This window comes from Peromyscus eremicus, chromosome 15 (genome assembly GCF_949786415.1).
Source record: "Peromyscus eremicus chromosome 15, PerEre_H2_v1, whole genome shotgun sequence".
Taxonomy (NCBI): Eukaryota; Metazoa; Chordata; class Mammalia; order Rodentia; family Cricetidae; genus Peromyscus; species Peromyscus eremicus.
Genome location: NC_081431.1, coordinates 18,654,135 through 18,674,078, shown reverse-complemented (window position 1 = coordinate 18,674,078; position 19,944 = coordinate 18,654,135). Strand labels below are relative to the sequence as shown.

General features: G+C 36.4%; 1 protein-coding gene and 1 long non-coding RNA gene across 13 annotated transcripts in view; one reads left to right on the top strand and one right to left on the bottom strand.

Annotated features, from left to right (window-relative positions):
* Positions 1 to 10,118, top strand: part of LOC131925243 (uncharacterized) — a 28,659-nt gene extending 18,541 nt beyond the window's left edge. For both annotated transcript variants that reach the window (XR_009383194.1, XR_009383193.1), the window contains exon 3: positions 9,531 to 10,118. This is a non-coding gene — a long non-coding RNA (uncharacterized LOC131925243). The remainder of the gene's footprint in view (positions 1 to 9,530) is intronic.
* Positions 1 to 19,944, bottom strand: part of Cep170 (centrosomal protein 170) — a 94,498-nt gene that overhangs the window by 46,419 nt on the left and 28,135 nt on the right. For 6 of the 11 annotated variants that reach the window (XM_059280525.1, XM_059280524.1, XM_059280521.1 and 3 more), the window contains exons 5-10: positions 13,234 to 13,292; positions 12,986 to 13,145; positions 10,737 to 10,871; positions 5,402 to 5,878; positions 528 to 685; positions 48 to 341 (exon numbers count right to left, since the gene is read on the bottom strand). In XM_059280525.1, coding sequence (XP_059136508.1) covers positions 48 to 341; positions 528 to 685; positions 5,402 to 5,878; positions 10,737 to 10,871; positions 12,986 to 13,145; positions 13,234 to 13,292 — 1,283 coding nt within the window. The remainder of the gene's footprint in view (positions 1 to 47; positions 342 to 527; positions 686 to 5,401; positions 5,879 to 10,736; positions 10,872 to 12,985; positions 13,146 to 13,233; positions 13,293 to 19,944) is intronic. The other 5 variants (XM_059280530.1, XM_059280527.1, XM_059280532.1 and 2 more) reach the window with 1 other exon arrangement.

Here is a 19,944-nt window from a genome sequence, read left to right as displayed (position 1 = left end):
CAAAAGCCCCACAAAACTAACATCATACTCAAATTTCAATTATTTACCTTGTCAATCATTTTTCTTGCTTCCACCTCCTCACTGTTGGGATTCTCTAACTCAATGGTATAAGTACCCTTGTCACTTTGGTCATCATCATTATCCTTTTCTGAAGTAGCAGAAGTAGCTTGATTTTTTAATACTTTATCCATCTCCTGGCTTGGTCTGTGCCCAAGACTCCCTGAACTTCTTAACAATGCAGTTTGTAGGAAGGGTATTGACACCGATGGCTCCTCTGATTTCTGTTTTAACAATTTCCCATGTGGAACACCATGCCCCCCTCTGTGATGCGTAGAGCTAGTCTGTAAAGACAAAGAAACCACTTTGGCATCTGCTGGTGGAGAGTTTGCTTTTTTAAGTTTTGTATGTGGTGTTGAGAAAGTAGTTTCCTGACATAGGATTCCTGAACTTTGAGTAAAAGAATATGACCTTCTCTTTCTGGAATGATCTTCATCAAAGAATGCAATCATAAAAGCAGTTTGACTTACAACGGCCTGGTCTTGATGCTTTTCAGTAGACTGGACCTTCTTTTTCTGTTCTGAGTGATGGCGTCGTAAATGTTCCTCAAGGGTTGCACGCTTGCTACAGCGTCTGTGTGCCCCAGCATTCTCTGAATCACTCTGTGTGCCATCATCATGTTTGTTTCCTGGACACAAGAAAGAAATGATATAGTAGAAAAGAAAAAAATGCCATGGAGAAAATCAGAAGCACATACAAAAGTGCTATTTGTTTTGACACCCTTCCCATTCCTAATATAAAATCATATGTTCTTTTCTGTAACAGTTCTGCACACTGTCCTCAAATGCAATGGTCACAATTATATTTAATCAAACAACAAAGAGGACTTTCATAAACAACTGGATGTATTGCTTTTCTTTCTCTAAATCCTAACTTTATTAAAAGACTTAAAAGATAAGCAGTGTTCCATCATCTGTCGTAGTTTGTACTTATAACAGCAAAACACATTAGTTCTGCCTCTGAATCATAACCCTGTGTTAACAAAACAACAACAAAAAAAACACAAACAAAACTGACTCTTAACATTAAGAATAAGCAAAGCTTCAACCCCACATAAAGAACTACAGGCAACTAATGAACACCGAGAGTGGGAAAAACAGTATTCCCCAAGAAAGAACACACCAATCAGTTATCCAATACTAATGGTCAGCCCTGACTGAAAACACACACAAGCAAGACTGTAGACTGAGCAGGTTATGTTTATGTATTAGGAATTATGTTTGTAACAAGAATTCATGAAAAACAGGGCAATAATTTGAAAAAGACTGAGCTGAGAAGGGGTGTATGGGAGTCTGGAGGGAGGAAAGGAAATGGGGAAATGTCATTATAATCTCAAAAGATAAAATTAATTTTTTAAAAGACTGGTGTAACTGAAACAACTTATTATTAAATAGAACATAAATGTCAGAAAAATGGAGTATATCTAAATTGTGATATTTAATACTTTTAAAAGTTCAGTATACCTTTCAATAAAAAGATTGAAATTTATAGCTTCTATTAATAATGACATAATTTTTACAAATGCTTTCTTAGCAGAGATTTCTAAACTCTAGTGACTTGAAAGAGTTAAAGGATGCTGAGAGCACTAACAAAGACAAATCTGGGACACGCTTCCATCTACTAAACTACAGGGTACACATATAGGCAGATGTCATATCCAAAAAACACAGTCACATTAAAACATACGTGAATTTTGAAACACCAGCCTCCTCACCAAAGTTTTTCTGGATCAGAGCAAGAGTTACTCTAGGCATGATTCAGATAGATTCACCAATCAAGGATTAACTAAAATCCTTTCAAAGTTATAAATGAATCTAGTACACTGGAATGTATGTTGGCAGATTCCAATCTTGCAGAAGTAATCCAATTATGAACATTCCCAGGCTGTCTACTCTAATATGAACACCTGTGAGTAATGTGTTAGCCAACAAGAGAAACAATCAAAGAAAAGACTTGATGTTTCTGAAAGAATATGAGATGTATGTCTAGGAAAGGATTTATAAAGTGCATGGTCTTGTTTGTAGTAAATTTGGAAGCTCCCAACAGTGCTGATAATTTAACACAAGAGAATTACCTGCAAAATGAACACATAAAAGGAACGAGGACAGACAAGGGAATGGTAAAATTGAATGACATCTTGAAAAAGAGTAACAGAGCACTATTAAGGTAAAAATAATGGGGGTTGGGCACATTCGAAGTGATATATTAATATAAAAAACAAATGTGACAAATGTAAAACTCTTCAAATTATTTACTATCCAAAATGTAATCTGAAAAAAATGTGTTTAATAAGCAGAATCTCTGCCACTGATAATTAACCTAGGAATCACGGGTAACATGTGGAAAGCAAATACACATCTAACTACTAGTTCAAATACAATTTTTTACTATAGCACTGTTTAAAACATATTGGGTTGGATATAGTAAACAGGAATTCAGTTTGCTAAGGTCCAAAGAAACGAACTATAATATTTCCTGTACAGCAAGACCAAATAAACATACAACCAGAATTTTTAATAAAAACCAGTTTCATATCTTTCCTGTTACTAATCTGTTGGAGATTAGTCATTTTGTTTCTTATAAAATTACTATTCCTTCTAGTGCTTCTATATATTACACAAGGTGAGAAGGTGAGTCATCAGATCAGAGCTGTAATCTTCTGTTTCTACTTAGCAAAAAGACCCCCAGGAAATGCTCAACATACTTCTTAAGGTATCTGTCCACCACTAATTATGCCTAAATCTACAAGTTCATTTACTATCTCTCAAGTTAGCTTGGCTGTACTCCGCAAGAAGCTATGGCTAAAGAAGCTGCAACTCTCCTAAAGGGTGAAAGTGTATGGGCTTTGTGAACATTATTTTCCTCACTGTCCCAAAGCGCGTGCACTTTACTCTTGTAGGAGCAAGGCATCATGTCTTTCTGTCTGTCTGTCTCTGTCTGTCTGTCAGTCTGTCTATCTTGTATCAATTGTTTAACTGATTTTTATACTTGCTAAAAAGTCCAAATTTTAAGAAATTGTTATTAACTACTGTCATCCTTCAGTTATTCACAATCTGAATGTATCCCTTTCATAACCTGAACAGTGGGAAACTTGTTATCTATTGATAGCAGCTCTGATTTCAGAAGGAAGTCAAACATCATTTGTGAATAAGTATGAAGAAATAACATAGGTCTATTTGAGATACAAAGTGAGTTATTGCTGTGAAAGGATTTTTATGAAGGGCTTTAAAAACAGGATCATGTTAAATCTGAAAGAAGAGTTCCCAGCAATGGTACCACACTGCAAAATGCTTATCTGTAAATCAAATTCGAAATTGATAGTGATTAGACCAATTTTTGGCAAAAATTTAAAATATATACTGACCATTATAGAGATAGTGTTCATATGGATATTAATGATTCTACTATTAATTAGGCAAAAACGGTCTTGGTGAAGAGCAGAGAATATACTAAAATGATGGCTTAAAATAATTGTTAATACAGGAAACAATAACAATGGCACTGCTATGAAAGGATTTAAAAATTCTTTTTCCTAAATATTTATCTTATTTTATGTCTATGATTGTTTTGCCTGCATGTATGTATGTTCAAGCTGTGAGTGCCTTCTTCCTGAATAAGTCAGAAGCGGGCCCTGGACTACTCCTTTATGGATGGTGTGGAGATACCCATCTGGGTGCTAGAAACTGAACCTGGGTCCTAACTGCTGAGCTACCTCTCCAGCCTCTTAACAAAGGTTTTTAAATGGTACCTTCCTAAAGGATCTTTTCAATTCAAGCTTCATATATTTAGTAAAAGTATGATTTTTAAGACAACTCATTTTCAAGGTATATACTACCTCTGATATCATAATAGCTTATTAATATTATGCATCAAATTTACACTAATGGTCAGTTTACAAATGTTACCTTTAACCTGTGCATGCATATTTTTCAATTATGTATAAATATCACCTAGTAGGAGTAAATACATCACATTAGAACTCAAAAGCCTTTATGCCAGGTGACTACTGATGACTATGACTAAATACTGTAATAGGTGACAACGAAGAATTAGGTAATCATATGATTTCACTATCCTGAAATGTCTTAGAAACCAATGGAACTACATATAAATTCCTATTTCTTCATTACTTGACCAGAATTCCAGGGTATATAATATGGATTAAGTCAGTCAGTTCTGTCATTAACAATGACATCACTAGATAAAACCATATGCTGAAGTCCAGAAGTATTAAGGAACAGAGTAAGTTACATGTGATCCCTACTGCAAAAAGCATTTTTATTTTGTTTTTGTTTTTTGTTTTATTTCGAGACAGGGTTTCTCTGTGTAGCTTTGCGCCTTTCCTGGAACTCGCTTTGTAGACCAGGCTGGCCTCGAACTCACAGAGATCCGCCTGGCTCTGCCTCCCGAGTGCTGGGATTAAAGGCGTGCGCCACCACCGCCTGGCTGCAAAAAGCATTTTTTAAAAAATAGAATTAATAAGCTCCTAATAAAAGCCATAGAATGGTTAGATTCACATACAATCGTCATTTGTTCAAAACCATTCCTGTATTGATAGCATACTTAAAAACAAGACAGAATAACACAAATTTCAAAATAAATTCAATTCACAAAACCAGTGGAAATGAAGCTGATTATTTGCTACAATCAATGTACATGTATCAAGTTTTTAATGATTGTGATCAAGTGTTGAATACAGTATATACAATAGCTAATGTTACTATATAGTAATATATAATTAATGTCTACAAATAGACATTTAAATTATAATTCTTGATAGCACAAATTTTACATCAGAATAATAGATACTTTGTAAATACATCTAAACTGTATGTTTTGTGAGCAGCCTCTGCAAACAGCTTACAGTTTGAAGCACCCCATCAGTAATGTGACTATCTGATCCAAACAGAACTTTCAGCCCACACCAAGTAGCTTAATTTTGTTTTCAAAACCTAGATATGATACTTTATTGGAAGCATGATACAGAGAAAAGAAATGTATGTATCCTTTCTTTAAATCAAGAAAATGATGGGGATTATCTTCTAGGAAACTGTATTTTGTATAATTAATAGATTTTGTATTTCTGTAGGAAAAAATAAAGATAATGAATGACATAAATAACCACCTCCCCCCAAAACCAATGTAACCACATTGGGAAGAAAATGAAGAAAGGCTATTTTGAATGAGTAATTTGAACATAACAGTGTTGTTTGCTTTTGAGCTTCAAAATTAAAATTTGAAAAAGCAGATATTTTCCACTGTATAATTAAGTAATAGCAGTCTGGTAACTTTGATGACCAACTTTTCCTTATGATACAATAGGAATCTCTGAAAGTCACTTTACCTTTCAACCTTTTCAAGTACACAGGAACATCACTTTTAATGCTCTTGGAATCCTCTTCTGTTCTCTCCCACACCATTTGAGGAGGGTTGTTTTGTGCTAGCCAATCAGCTACTTTGTTTTCTGGCGCCATCATTCCTGTCTGAATTCCTGGCAAGTCTTGAGTTCCAGAAGAGGCCTTCTTTGACTTGTGGCGCTGGTCAGAAGTGAATTTTGTCACATGGTCTCTAATAGTTACTTTTCCTGGTGTACTGTCATCAAATTCAATGGTAAATGAAGCATGCCCTGCACCTGCTGTATGGGAGCTTGGTGTGTCTTTTGTTGGAATCTCATGAATAGTGCTCTCTGCTATTTGTGATGGCTGCTGGAATTCTTTTGTAGGAATTTCAAAATAACTTGGTTCCCTACAGAAAGGAAAAAGTGCTTCTTCACTTGCAGCTGCAGACTGTTCCTCCACTTGCTTGGCATCTATGCTGCACCCTAATGAGAAAAATGAGAGAGAATTCAAAATATTTGGGAGCCTGTAGTATGAGAGTCATTGGTCCATCTGCATTATTCTGAGAATCGGAAGGCAGATGATAATGTGGATGAAAAACAACAGCATTTATATGACAGAAAAAAGTCACAGAGATGAAACGATCTTGACTAGCATCCAATTACCAACAGGAGATGCAAGATAAACAGCAGCAATGGGGGAAAAAAAATCAAAGCAGGAAAAGATAGACCCTGCATGGACAGGCCCATACATTTTTCAACTAAAAAATCTAGAAATCATCAAGGTGAGAAAGAATTAACGTATAGATGGAGATGTTCCATACATACACATGTGTGTAAATATACACACACATAGTATGATAGAAAAAGCATGAATTACCTAATCCACTTACCAGAATGAGCTATTTGAAACACTTGAGAACAAATGTAGGGTTCTAAGAGTGAAGAGGCAATCAAGTGAGGATGGAAATAGAAAGTAAATATATAAACAATGCTTTGGAAGTAACAATTCCACTTACCAGTCTCTATCATGTTCAGAGACCCTACTTTAAGACAAAATTGATAATATGGACTCTTGAGAGATGACACACATGTTATAAAGTAAGAGTGGTTAGTGATAAAACATGTTGCTTGTGGCTTGCTTGCAACATGGCAATTCAAGCAGTAGTATAAAAGAAATAACGCAAAACTAGGAATTCTGTAGTCAGCTAGGAAGTCTGGAAGAACTTAGTCTAGACCTCTGTAGAGCAGAATGTACACACCTGCCCAAAGGCCATGGGTGAAAGCTGAGTAACAAGCAGTGAGTGTCAAGGAAAGCAGGCAAACATGGAACACTGTGACAATCTCTCCACTCCTTAAGCCACTGACTGCATAAAGACGGGAAGAGAGGTGTCATTGGTAGCACAATGTACAAGAAAAAAAGGGAATATTAAGCTGCCCTTTGGTTGAGAAAATAAAATACAGTATCTATTACCAAGACAGCCTACTATCACAGAAGAATTAATATGAAATAAATTTCCCTAAGGCTCAAATATCAACCTTATTTTAAGCAGATTTCATAGTAAATCAATTACAATTTACTAGGAAAAAAGGCAATATAGGCATATGAGGCTGTTTCCAATCATTTTTTAATTACATGCAGTATTTAGTCTTCTGAAATATCTTTTCAAATATTACATTTTCTTACAATTCATTAGGTGCTGTAATTGCTTTCTTTACAGTACACTGAATACGAAATGATAACAATACCATCTTTTATGTTACAGAGTAATATTCCTGTCATTAAATATGTGGGATATGATATAGAAGGTATCAGGTTCCACTACTAAAATAATAATGATCACAATAGCCATGGTCATCTGTCAAAAAATGACACAAAAGGCAGATACTATTTAAGAATAGAAACTTTCAAAGTAAAAATTATTCTTTTCAAAATTTACTCCATTTGGTTTAACAAAGAAAAGTCCAAGTATTTCAAAGAAATTATTATAGCAAGGAAGAGAGGTAAGATGAAAATCAAGAGCAGATTGACCATGAAAACAGTGTCCCAGGGCTACTCTGTATCAAGAGCCTTAGAGGCTTGGGATCTGGAGGACATTACTGTAAGGTTTTGTTGTTTAATAACTTACACAATGATGATTCTCAGTAATAAAGGAAAAACTTAAATTGTTCAGTTTTCTCTGTCTAAGAAGGTGGTGATGTAGATATTACATTTCATCATGATTTATGACAAATGTTTAACTGTTCAATAACTCAGTTGTAAAATTAAAGTTCAATCATCTGGAAAATTTAGTATGTGAACAGAGATTAATTTCTCTGGAGACAAAATCATGAAAGGAGTAGTCCTTTTAGAACTGTAGTCTGACTAGAAATACATATTAGAGAAATTGCTAAGGAGTTTTAAGATCATGCTGGAAAAATTAAACAGCTTTCTTCTCTTACAACATTGACAGATCACAGTCTGGAGTTTATGAATCTCATTATTTCTATTCACAGCCATTTTTATTTAAACCAAATTCAACTACCTGGGGTAGTATTTGTTATACTAATATTTTATAATTAATCTCAATTACCAAGAATTTTAAAAGTAATTTAGTAACTAAGCTAGAATTGAATTTGTATGCCTAAACTAGACAATATTAACAGCTAAGTGTGTGTATGTGTGTGTGTGTATATATATATACACATACATATATATGCACACATACATATATATTTGTTTATTTTGAGATAGGTCTTATATAGTCTAGGTTGGCTTTATTTATTTATTTATTTATTTATTTATTTATTTATATTTGAGACAGGGTCTCAATCTGTAGAGGCCTTCGACTGGTGGCATTGATCTGAAGTGAATTTTGTCACATGGTCTCTAATAGTTACTTTTCCTGGTGTACTGTCATCAAATTCAATGGTACATGAAGCATGCTCTGCACCTGGTGTATAGGAATTTGGTGTGTCTATTTTTGGAATCCCATGAACAGTGCTCTCTTCAATAAGTAAATTAACATCACTCTGTGTCTCAATTCTTTTCTCTATAAAACGGGCAAAATAATAGTAACTACTACCTTTAGATATTACCATGATAAGGAGATGCATACAAATCATTTGGAAGAAGTGGACAAAGTAAGAGCAAACTGAATGCTTGCCACTATTTGTCACAGTTCTACTCTTTACCATAGTCATATGCATGTGTCATTGTAGTTTACAAGTTATGTATGGCAAAATTTCAAAGTTGTGTGAGGAAGCAAAGGCTACATTTTTTTATGGCTCCTTAATTTTCACTATCATGCAATTATTTTCCAAATTTTGCAACAGTTAAATTCATCTCTTTTCTAACCCATCCAATTGGTTCTATTCCCCCTAACCCAAAACAGACAGTTAGCTCTAGTGCAAAATGAGGTTAGAATATATGGTACTTGAGGTAAGGAATTTAGAGTTCAGTCATGAAGATTTACACAAAAATAGTAAATGAAGCAGTACCGTACACTAGCAGTATAGTATCATTTTGTACTTTACATTACACATATTGTGGGAGAAGAGGAGGTAGGAATTAGCACAATTATGTGGGGGTACATTGGGAGAGAACACTAAAATAATAATAATCAGATACAAGATGCACTAGGGAACAAAAAGTTCCAAATCTACTTGTCAGGTACAACAAAGTCACTCTTCTTAGAACTAAACTAAAGATCAGTTCATACTTGCTATGCAAAGTTTACTGCAATGAGGCTGAAACTTAAGGTCAAAAGTTTAGTAATGACTCAGCAGTGAAAACAAAGACAACAAAAGTAGATAATATATTAGAGAGAGAGAAGACCAAAAAGAAAAAAAAAAAGACATTCTTGATTGACACCCAATTTCCTTCCTAAAGGAACTTTGTCTTAAAAGAACTTCAATACTTTCCAGTACCACTCTTCTGACACTGCTCATATGACTTAGGGACAAATAACTCCACACCATGCTTCAAGGTGGGCAAGATAATGACAATCTCGCATGGTCTGCCAGAGACTGGTTAGAACAGCAGGTGACCTTCTGAATCTGTGAGAAGCTAGTGAAAGATGTGTTGAAGATTTAGGGAAATGTCTTCTTCCAAATCCCAGGAGATCTTCTGTAACACAACTTTTGTTCCATATTGCAGGGTATAACCAAAAATTGTATAACTTTGAATGCTGATGGCAGCAGCTTTGATTATGAGGATAACTCCATCAATATGTAAGTACTGTGGATAGCAAGAGAGAGATGGCAAAACTAGCTAACAAAACTGTCTACTGCACTAAACAACCCTGAGAGAAATCAGAATGGGAGCCAATAGATTCCTTTCCTACTTAGTATCAGACAGCAGTTCTTTCACTTACATCTGAAGGCATGTTAAATTATATAAATGATATCAAGAAAAAGCACTGGTGAAGAAACAAAGCTGCGATGGAAAGTTATTTTAAAGTTTGGCGTCATAAGACCTACGTGATCATGACAGCTTTTTAAAGACTTGTACTCTGGTCTAATTAGACTAGATCAAAAGACAGGATGTTCATAATTCTCCAACTAAGAAAACTGCCCTGCTTACTTTGTATAAATGAAGTAAAAAAAAAAAAATCTTGAAAGAGTTCTGATGGGGTTTGTCCTTGCCTCAGGGTCACACTATGTCTCCAAACTGATCCTTGGTGTCTGTACTTAATTCCTCCAGTTTTGGATCTTTATCTGCTGTTAATAAAGACTTCAGTTCTGATGTCTTTCAACAACTTTATGTGACAATCGGTATCTCCGTATCTCCATTTATCTTGGAAATCTTGACTTTTCTGGACATTGGTCACCATTTAACCATACCACCAACAAAAGAACCATGTTCCTTAATTACTAATGTGAGGCTCTAAGTCTGCACTTTGGCTGCTGAACCTGAATCATATTGCTATCTTACCTCAATAAAGTAAGCATGCTGGGACTTTCAAGAACTTACAATTTCATATTATATTTCTGAACATAACAGAATGCTTTTTATTTTACAGTGAGTATATGAGCATGAATCGAGTAAAAACATGTAACCCACATGTCCCTACTATTTTATCAAGTCATTGAAATATTTTAAAATACTTAAAATATCCAGTTATGGCATTAATCTGTTATAGTTTCTACAATTTCATAAGCTGGAAGAATATAACATGATTTTATAAAGATACTGTATGTAGTATTTTATGTTAGATTCATAATGTATTACAAGAGCAAAGCCATCATCACCCTTAAAAAAATCAAGTTTGGCAGAGATTGTTTTTCAGAGTAGATTGACTTTTGTTTGGAATATAAACACTTGCCCAATATGAACTTGATATCATAGCCAATGAGGTCTTACCTGAAGCCCCAGTGTCATGATGCTTCTCTTCAGGCTTGCCATTAGACCTGAGAGCTCTTTGTTCATCCACCTCATCATCTCCCCACCATGATGGCTGCCCATATAATGGAGTGCCACGGGGCATAGCAGAAACATCTAAAAGAAGTGGGAAAAAAAATCTCTCTAAAGCAAATGAATTAACAAAATATATTTTGCATGACTCTAAATTTACTTAGTTGACTCAAAGTACTCTACTTCCATTAATGTAACATTTGAACATGACCTTAAACAGCACTAGACATAACAAAGTAAATGAAGATCAGCAATGACTAAGAAATACAACTTGCTATATATATATAAAATCCAAAAGCTTTTTGTTAACTGTTAGGGGCTCTCTGATATGTAAATGAGCCTAGGTAACAAATGATCTTTGAGTATTTAAACAGAAGTGTCTTAGGTAAAAGAATTTTGTTAGAATTACCAAAGGAATAATGAAACCAGTCCGATCAGAAATGTCATTAAATCTACATATATAAAAGATGAAACTAAAGCAAATACTGGCATGAGCAACAACATAAGGGTATCATACAATAACTACATTTGTAACTCAATACTAACAGACCTTTAGTTTCAGTAGCTGTAGTACTGTTTATCAATTTAATACATTTGTTATGTGAAAGAATTACCTACATAAAGCATCTTTGTAGTTATTAAATTTAATATTTAATTTACAAATTAAAACCATAAGCATTATATGATATGAGGATGGTGTAGTATTATTACATTTTCCGCTTTTATTTCAATTATAATTCAGAGAAATATAGATAATATGAAATAATAAACTACTATTTCCTTCAAATATTGAAATCACTTTCCTTAAATATTTACTATAAATGAGGGATATTTCTAGGGAAAACTGGCTATATAAAAATGCACTCTAGGATCAATCAATAGTAAACATTTTTATACAGGTATAGACACATGAATGAGAACAAAGAATATATTATCTTCAAAACCAAGTATAAATTCAGAATTTCCAAAGGAGTTAGCTTATTGTAATTTAAATTATATTGACAATGATCATGTGCTATTACTGTAATGTACATTATTACTGACAAACTTTATCGTGTATTCTTTCAGGTCATTGAGAAGCTAGCTCTGGAAGTGGGGAAGACACCAACCCCCACTTTAGACCCCAAGTGGGTTTGTCTCAAAGTGTCCTTTAAGGTCTAGGGATGGGCTAGTCACACTAACTCTGAAAGGGAGGGAGAGAAAAACAAAAGAGCCCCAAAGTAAAACATGTGTCCTTGAGGATAGCTAAAAGGTAAACTATTCCCAAGAGAGGTTATTATTGTTTATCCTGTAATATGGAAGTGTCTGAAGACGAAAAGAGAAGCTGGAAACAGAACTCTGGAAAGCTGAGCCACTGAGACAGCTCAATTGAGAACTGCAGCTGACTGCCTCAGTTTCCCCAGTTAGTTTCTGCTGGATACTGTGAGCAACCTACTAGATGATGCTACCTTTCTATATTTTAGCTGTTGTTACTTCGAAGCCTCACCCCAAGGGACAGTCTATTCTGCCTGGGACTTGCACTGGGAACTCTAGTTGGCTGCTTTAAAGCTGCTTCCACAGTTGGTTTCTCTGAGTACCCAACTTGATGATCTTTTCCTTGAGACTCTTAATTTCAGGGTCGTGGGTTCGAGCCCCACGTTGGGCGCCAAATGTAGATGTAACCAACTGACTTATTAAGTAAGAAACACAGAACCAATGCAAAGAAGAAAGCCAAGATGTCAGAGCTAAGAGCTAAAAACCTTACCTTTCCTCTCGCGGTGGTCCTGCCTCTCCAAAAGAGACCGACTTCCTGTGCCTGTCTTTTTTTATAGAGTTTCTGTTCTGCCTTCTCATTGGTTGAAAACCCAACCACATGACCTCCTAGTCACTGCCTGTCTGTATAGACCTCCAGGCCTTCTATGGTTGGTATTGAGATTAAAGGCATGTGTCTCCAATGCTGGCTGTATCCTTGAACACACAGAGATCTACCTAGCTCTGCCTACCAAGTGCTGGGATTAAAAGCGTGCATCACCATCGCCCAGCTTTCCTATGGCTTGCTAATAGCTCTGACCCACGGGCAACTTTATTTATTAACATATAAATAACATTTTAGTACAAATAAAATATCACCATAGCTTCCCCTCTTCCTTCCCTCCCCCTTAACAGATAGATAGCTATGGCTATTGTAGATCATTCTCCAGATCATACAGGCCACTTACCCATGGATTTCTCCTCTGATTTCAAAGCTTCTGTAGTTCTGTGCTGCACTTCTGGAGTAGTATCCGCTTTTGAATCTGTGCCTTTAGCACTTGCTGATTTTGGTAATTCTGATTCTGAAGACTTCTGGGACAACTGAAGCTGAATGGTAAACTTCTCATGCTACAAAACATTTCAAATCAAAAGGAAGCTTCCATGAAAGAAGTCAACTGTAGTGAGTAATAGGCTAACAACAAAGATAAACTCTTACCTTAAGAGCTTCTTCAGGTACCCTCATTTCTCCTCGAACTACAGTGAAGAGATTTGTATGTAAATAGAGCTAAGGAAGAATAGAACTCCAAAATTTTGGTCACTGTGCTTGAAAATGGTCATCAGATACACTTTGGAAACTGTCCTTTTTCAAGAATAAATGTAGAATTATTTTTATTTATCATCTATTTGTACAGGTACTGGAGATTAAACCCAGGACCTTGCATTCTCAGGTTTTTTTAAAAAAAAAATTTTTTTTTATAGACAAGGCTGTCCTCAAAATTGAGATTCTTCTGGCAGCTCACAGAGTACCTGGAATGTAGCATTTGCCTATAATACTCCCTTTAATATTAAAAAGTACTTAAAATATATAATTCGTCATTTAAAAATATTAACAACCTTAAAAGTCTAGTAAGTATTTGTAATCTCAGGCAATACTAGTCTTCAAACAATTAGAACCTAAACATTTTTAATTTTCACAAACAAGAATATGACACGATCAAAATGAAGAAACTTATAGAAAGTGTAAAAATGTCTCATGAATCAATACTCAACAGCAAATCCTGAAGGAACTGATTACTCAGGTTGCCATAGACTTTGATAAAAATGAGGTTCATTCATTTTCTAAGTACAAAAAAAAATGAATGCTATAATTAGGGTTCATATGCAACCATACCACCCCCTTCCCTCCATGTACTGCAATAAGGTCATATTACATAATAAAACAATGATTCTATACACATGAGAACAAGTTCTAGATATAATGAATACTTTCATTATTATGCCAAAACAACAAGGCTTCTTACTAAAGATAATTCACTAGAGGTCTTATTTCCTACCATTATTTAACCTTACAATGAAAGAAATTTTATAATCATGTACTAAATTCAACCCTCCTTTACTAATTTAAAGCATTTATCAATTACTTCAAGGGTAGAATACTGTAATCACCGTTATGTGTGTGTGTGTGTGTGTGTGTGTGTGTGTGTGTGTGTGTGTGTGAGAGAGAGAGAGAGAGAGAGAGAGAGAGAGAGAGAGAGAAAAGGGTCCAAATGTAATTGAAGCAGTAAACTTATTAACAGAATTTCTTAGAGCTATAAACAACCTTGGAGAATACTCTGTTCAATCCATTAATCTTTGTTCTTTTTTTTTCATTTTTCTTTATTAAGAAATTTTCTACTCACTACACATACTATCCACAGATCCCCCCTCCTTCTTCCCCTCAGCCCTCTTTCCCAAGCCACCCGGCATCCCCACATCCCCCAAATCAAGGTCTCCCATGGGAAGTCAGCAGAGCCCAGCACACTGAGCCTAGGCAGGTCCAAGCCCCTTCCCACTGCACCAAGGCTATGCAAGGTGCCACACCACAGGCACCAGATTCCCAAAAGCCTGCCCAAGCACCAGGGACGGATCCCGATCCCCCTGCCTGGGTGCCCCCCAAACAGTTTGAGCCAAACAACTGTCTTCTGTATCCAGAGGGCCTAGTTTAGTCCCATGGGGACTCCACAGCCACCAATCCACAGTTCATGGGCTTCCACTAGTATGGCCAGTCATCTCTGCACATCCTCCCGTCATGATCTCGACGTCCCTCGCCTGCAGAATCTCTCCTCTCTCATCAATTGGATTCCCGGAGCTCAACCTGGTGCCTGGCTGTGGATCTCTGCATCTGCCTCCATCAGTCACTGGACAAAGGCTCTATGATGACAGCTAGGTTATTTGCTAGGCCGGTCACCAGAGTAGGCCAGTCCAGGCACCCTCTGGACCACTGCCAGCAGACCAAGGTGGGGTCAACCTTGTGGATTCCTGAGAGCCTCCCCAGAACCCTGCCTCTTCCTATTCCCATGACGTCCTCATATATCATGGTATATTCCTTCCTGCCCTCCCACTCTGTCCCTGTTCCAGCTCCACCCTCCCATTTCCCTATGTTCTCATCCCCCATTCCTCGCCATCTGCCATCCCCTTACACCCAGTCCGCTCATGAAGATCTCATCCACTTCTTCACAGGGTCATCCATGTGTCCCTCCTAGGGTCTTTCCCTGTTAGCTAGGAAATACAAATCAAAACAACTCTGAGATACCATCTTACACCTGTCAGAATGGCTAAGATCAAAAACACTGAAGACAGCTTATGTTGGAGAGGATGTGGAGCAAGGGGAACACTCTTCCACTGTTGGTGGGAGTTTAAACTTGTACAGCCACTGTGGAAATCAGTATGGCAGTTTCTCATAAAATTGGGACTAAGTCTTCCTCAAGACCCAGTTATACCACACTTGGGCATATACCCAAGGAATGCTCAATCTTACCACAAGGCCACATGCTCAACTATGTTCATATCAGCATTATTTGTAATAGCAAGAACCTGGAAACAACCTAGATGCCTGTCAACTGAAGAATGGATTAAGAAAATGTGGCACATATACACAATGGAGTACTACTCAGCAGTAAAAAACAATGATATCATAAAATTTGCAGGCAAATGAATGGAACTAGAAAATATCATCTTGAGTGAGGTAACCCAGACTCAGAAGGACAAACATAGTATGTACTCACTCACAAGTGGATACTAAATGTGAGGGAAGGGATGGCCAGACTAATCTTGGTTCTTATCCAATAAATAACTTAGTGAACAGAACCCCCTACCCCCAAAGAATTTACATAGAGAATTCTGTCTTGAGCTTTCTTGTCAACAAAGTGGCTTCCTACTGCTTTGCACTATTAAAACTTTTCCCTTTCGTGTCACATACATATTTACTGATACACATAAAAATATACATGTAAGTAAACATTTAGTGGAAATCATCTAGCAAGCAGTTCTCAACCTGTGGGTCACAACTCCCACAGAGGTGGCATATTAGATATCCTGAATATCATATATTTATATTACAATTCATAACCGTAACAAAATTACAGTATACAGCAACGAAATAATTTTATGGTTGGGGGTCACAAGGGTCACAGCATTAGGAAGGTTGAAAACCACTGGTCTAGCACTTTTTTTGCCTCAGAAATTAAGATAAAGATATAAAATACAAAAGGAAGGAGTCAAATTATCCTCATTTGCACATGTGACGATTCTATGCCTGCAAGGCTCCACAGACTCCATCAGATCGTAAACACTTTCAGAAATGCTGAAAGGCATAAAACTATTTTTAAAACAAGACAAGCCAGTAGGATTTTAATACTCAAATAACAAATCTGCTGAGAAAAAATTATGAGAAAACATTTCATTCGTCTGTCAAAAAATAGTACCTAGGGATACACCTAATCAAGGAAGTAGACCTTTTCAATGAAGATTTAAGACACTGGAAAAACAGCTGATCACAGAAACGCTCCTAAACTGGCAGAATTGTGTCTTGAAAATGGCTGTTATCCAAAGTAATTTACAGACTTAATGCAATCTTAATCAAAATCCCAATGTCTTTCTTCATACAACTAGAAAAATTAATCTAGAAATAAATACAGAAACACAAAAGGCTATGAGTCTAAGTAACAAGAACACTGCTAGATATACCACAACACCTGATCTCCAAAGTATACCTCAGAGCAATAGTGACAGAGACAGCATGGCTCTGGCATAGAGAGACATACTAGCCAATGGAACATAGCTTTGGACAGCTAATATGACAAGGTTGTCCCCAACACCTGATGCAAAAAAGACAGTCTATTAAAAATCAGTGCTGCAGGCAAAACTGGATATCCACTTTCAGAAGAATGAAATTAGATCCAAATCTGGCACAAAAATCAACTCAAAGTGGATGAAAGGTCTTAATTTAGAACCTGAATTGCTGATAATGCTAGGGTAAAAAGTTTCAAGGCATGATCTAAAACTTTCTGAACAGGATTCGATAGCACAGCAAACAGCCAAAGGTGGGATTGTGTGGAATTATGAAAACGTCTTCACAGCTAAGTAAACTACCAGCAGATTGGACAGACAGCCCACAGAATTGGAGAAAATATGTGTCAGTACACTTAGAATGGGGTTAATATCTAGAACATATAATGAATTTCAAAAATGACCACCAAAGGATTAGACTGCAAATCATTAAATTAATTAAAAAAGTTCTGAAGACAAACAAATACACACACACACACACACACACACACACACACACACACACACACACACACAAAGGATATTGAACATCCATCAGGAAAATAAAAATCAAAAGTACTTTGAGCTCTACCTCACCACATCAGAACAACTATTATTCGCAAAATAAAGTACAATAAATGCTGGTTGAAGACATGGGGTAGGAGAAACATTTATTCATTGTTGACAGGAGTGTAAACTGATAGAAAAATTATAGGCATCTGTACCAAGGTGTCTCAGAAAACAAAAAGACAGTTATATGATCCTGCTATCCATCCACCACATCTGGGCATATACCCAAAGTACTCTACATTCCACCAAAGAGGTACTTGAACATCTATATTTGCTATTCTTTATTCACAGTAGCAAGGAAATGGAGCCAGCCCAGATGTCTGTCAATAGTTCAATGTTTAATGAAGATATAGTGTATACACATGATAGAATTTTACTTAGCTATAAAGCAAAAAAATTCTAAAGTATGCATGAATGTGGATGGATCTGTAACTAAGCAAGGTACTTAAAATTCAGAAAGACAAATACCACGTTTTCTATTTTGTATGTGGACTTGGGATCTTAAGGTGCATATGTATGTATATATGTGTGGGGGGTAAGGGTATAGGTCATGAAACTAGAAAGATCAAGAGAGTAGGAAAAAGTAGCACTGAAGAGGATGGTAATAGAACATAGACAACATGAAAGCAGGGCCAGGCAGTGGTGGCGCATGCCTTTAATCCCAGCACTTTGGAGGCAGAGGCAAGTGGATTTAGATGAGCTTGATGCCAGCCTGGTCTACAGAGTGAGTTCAAGGACAGCCAGAACTATTTCACAGAGAAACCCTGTCTCAAAAAAACCAATCCCCCCCCACTTCCCCACACACAAAAAAACAAAACACATGAAAGCAGGAAAAGAGGTCACTGGGAATGTGGAACTGTAAAGAGGAACAACAAAAGCAAACTATATTTAAAACCCAGTACTTAGTATGGCAATTAAAAAGAAAAATACAGTCAGATATGGCGGCATATGCCTATAATCTTAGCACTCAGGGAGCTGGGGCAAAAGGATTATGAGTTTGAGGCCAATGACTGGACTAGAGTCTGCTGTAGATATCGTTCTGTATAAATAAAACACTGATTGGCCAGTTGCCAGGCAGGAAGTATAGGCGGGACAAGGAGAGAGGAGAATTCTGGGAAGTGGAAGACTGAGTGAGGGAGTCACTGCCAGCCATGCCATGACAAGCAGCATGTGAAGATGCCGGTAAGCCACGAGCCATGTGGCAAGGTATAGATTTATGGAAATGGATTAATTTAAGCTATAAGAACAGTTAGCAAGAAGCCTGCCACAGCCATACAGTTTGTAAGCAATGTAAGTCTCTGTGTTTACTTGGTTGGGTCTGAGGGGCTGTGGGACTGGCGGGTGTGAGAGATTTGTCCTGACTGTGGGCCAGGCAGGAAAACTCTAGCTAAAAGAGTCAGTTTCTTTAAAGATGCAACCCCTAGTAGTTTAACCACACTCCAAGTCAGGCCCACTCCCAAGGCTAGCTAGCTAGGCTACACAAACTCAGGTGGGGAGGTGGCGGGGCAGGGGGTACTAAAAAAGGACAACTCAAAGTTGGGTGGGAAGGGAAGGGAGGTGGTTATCAAAGGAGCTGGGAGAGAGAAAGTATGTGGAAAATACATTGCATGACATCTTCAAAGAGTAACATAATAATGTGTAAAAATCATTTAGTATATCCCCGACCAACAAAATTACACCTGTGTAATAGGAAGCATCTAACAAATATGAAATGAATGAACTTATTACGTCTCCTTACCTGACACATTTGTGGTCATTTGTCTTGAGTTTATGGTCATTTTGAAAACTGGAATATTTCACTGAGTTCATGCTTTTCAAAAAATTTCTCTAGTTAGAAAACAGACTTATTGCATATACATTATGTTCTCTAGTTCAAATCTTAAGCCATTCTAATGTTGTCTCTCCATTAAAGTGACATGTTGTTAATCAGAGCTTTCCACTCTAGGGCACAGTCTATATAGAGTGACTATTAGCTTAATTTTATATATGAATAAATCATGACAATTTCCCTAGTTTACTATCACTAATACATAAACAAATATATCACATAAAATGGTTTAAAAATTCTGTCCCATGGTATAAAATTTCTACCAATTAACAGCCCATTGTTCATTGTATCAATGGTTCTCAACCTTAATGCTGTGACTGACTCTTTAATACAGTTCCTCAGGTTGTGAATCCCAACCATAAACTTATTTTCATTGCCACTTCATAACTGTAATTTTGCTACTGTTATGAATTGTAATGTAATAACTGATATTGAGGATATTTGATATATGATTCTCAAAGGGGTCACAACCCACAGGTTGAGAACCAGTGCTTTATATAAAAGTATTAGAATTACAATCAGCATGAAACGCTAAATGAAAACTAAATGAGCATTAACTAGACATCTGAATAATAATGGTAGCTCAATACTGACTGTACAATTTGGAGGAAGTCCTTAGGGACAAAAAATTAAAAGCCCTATCCAATTTTAGATGTATTATGAGTTACATGTTAGGAAAAAAAAGTTAGCTTGCTATTAATATATAACAATCTGCAAAAGCAC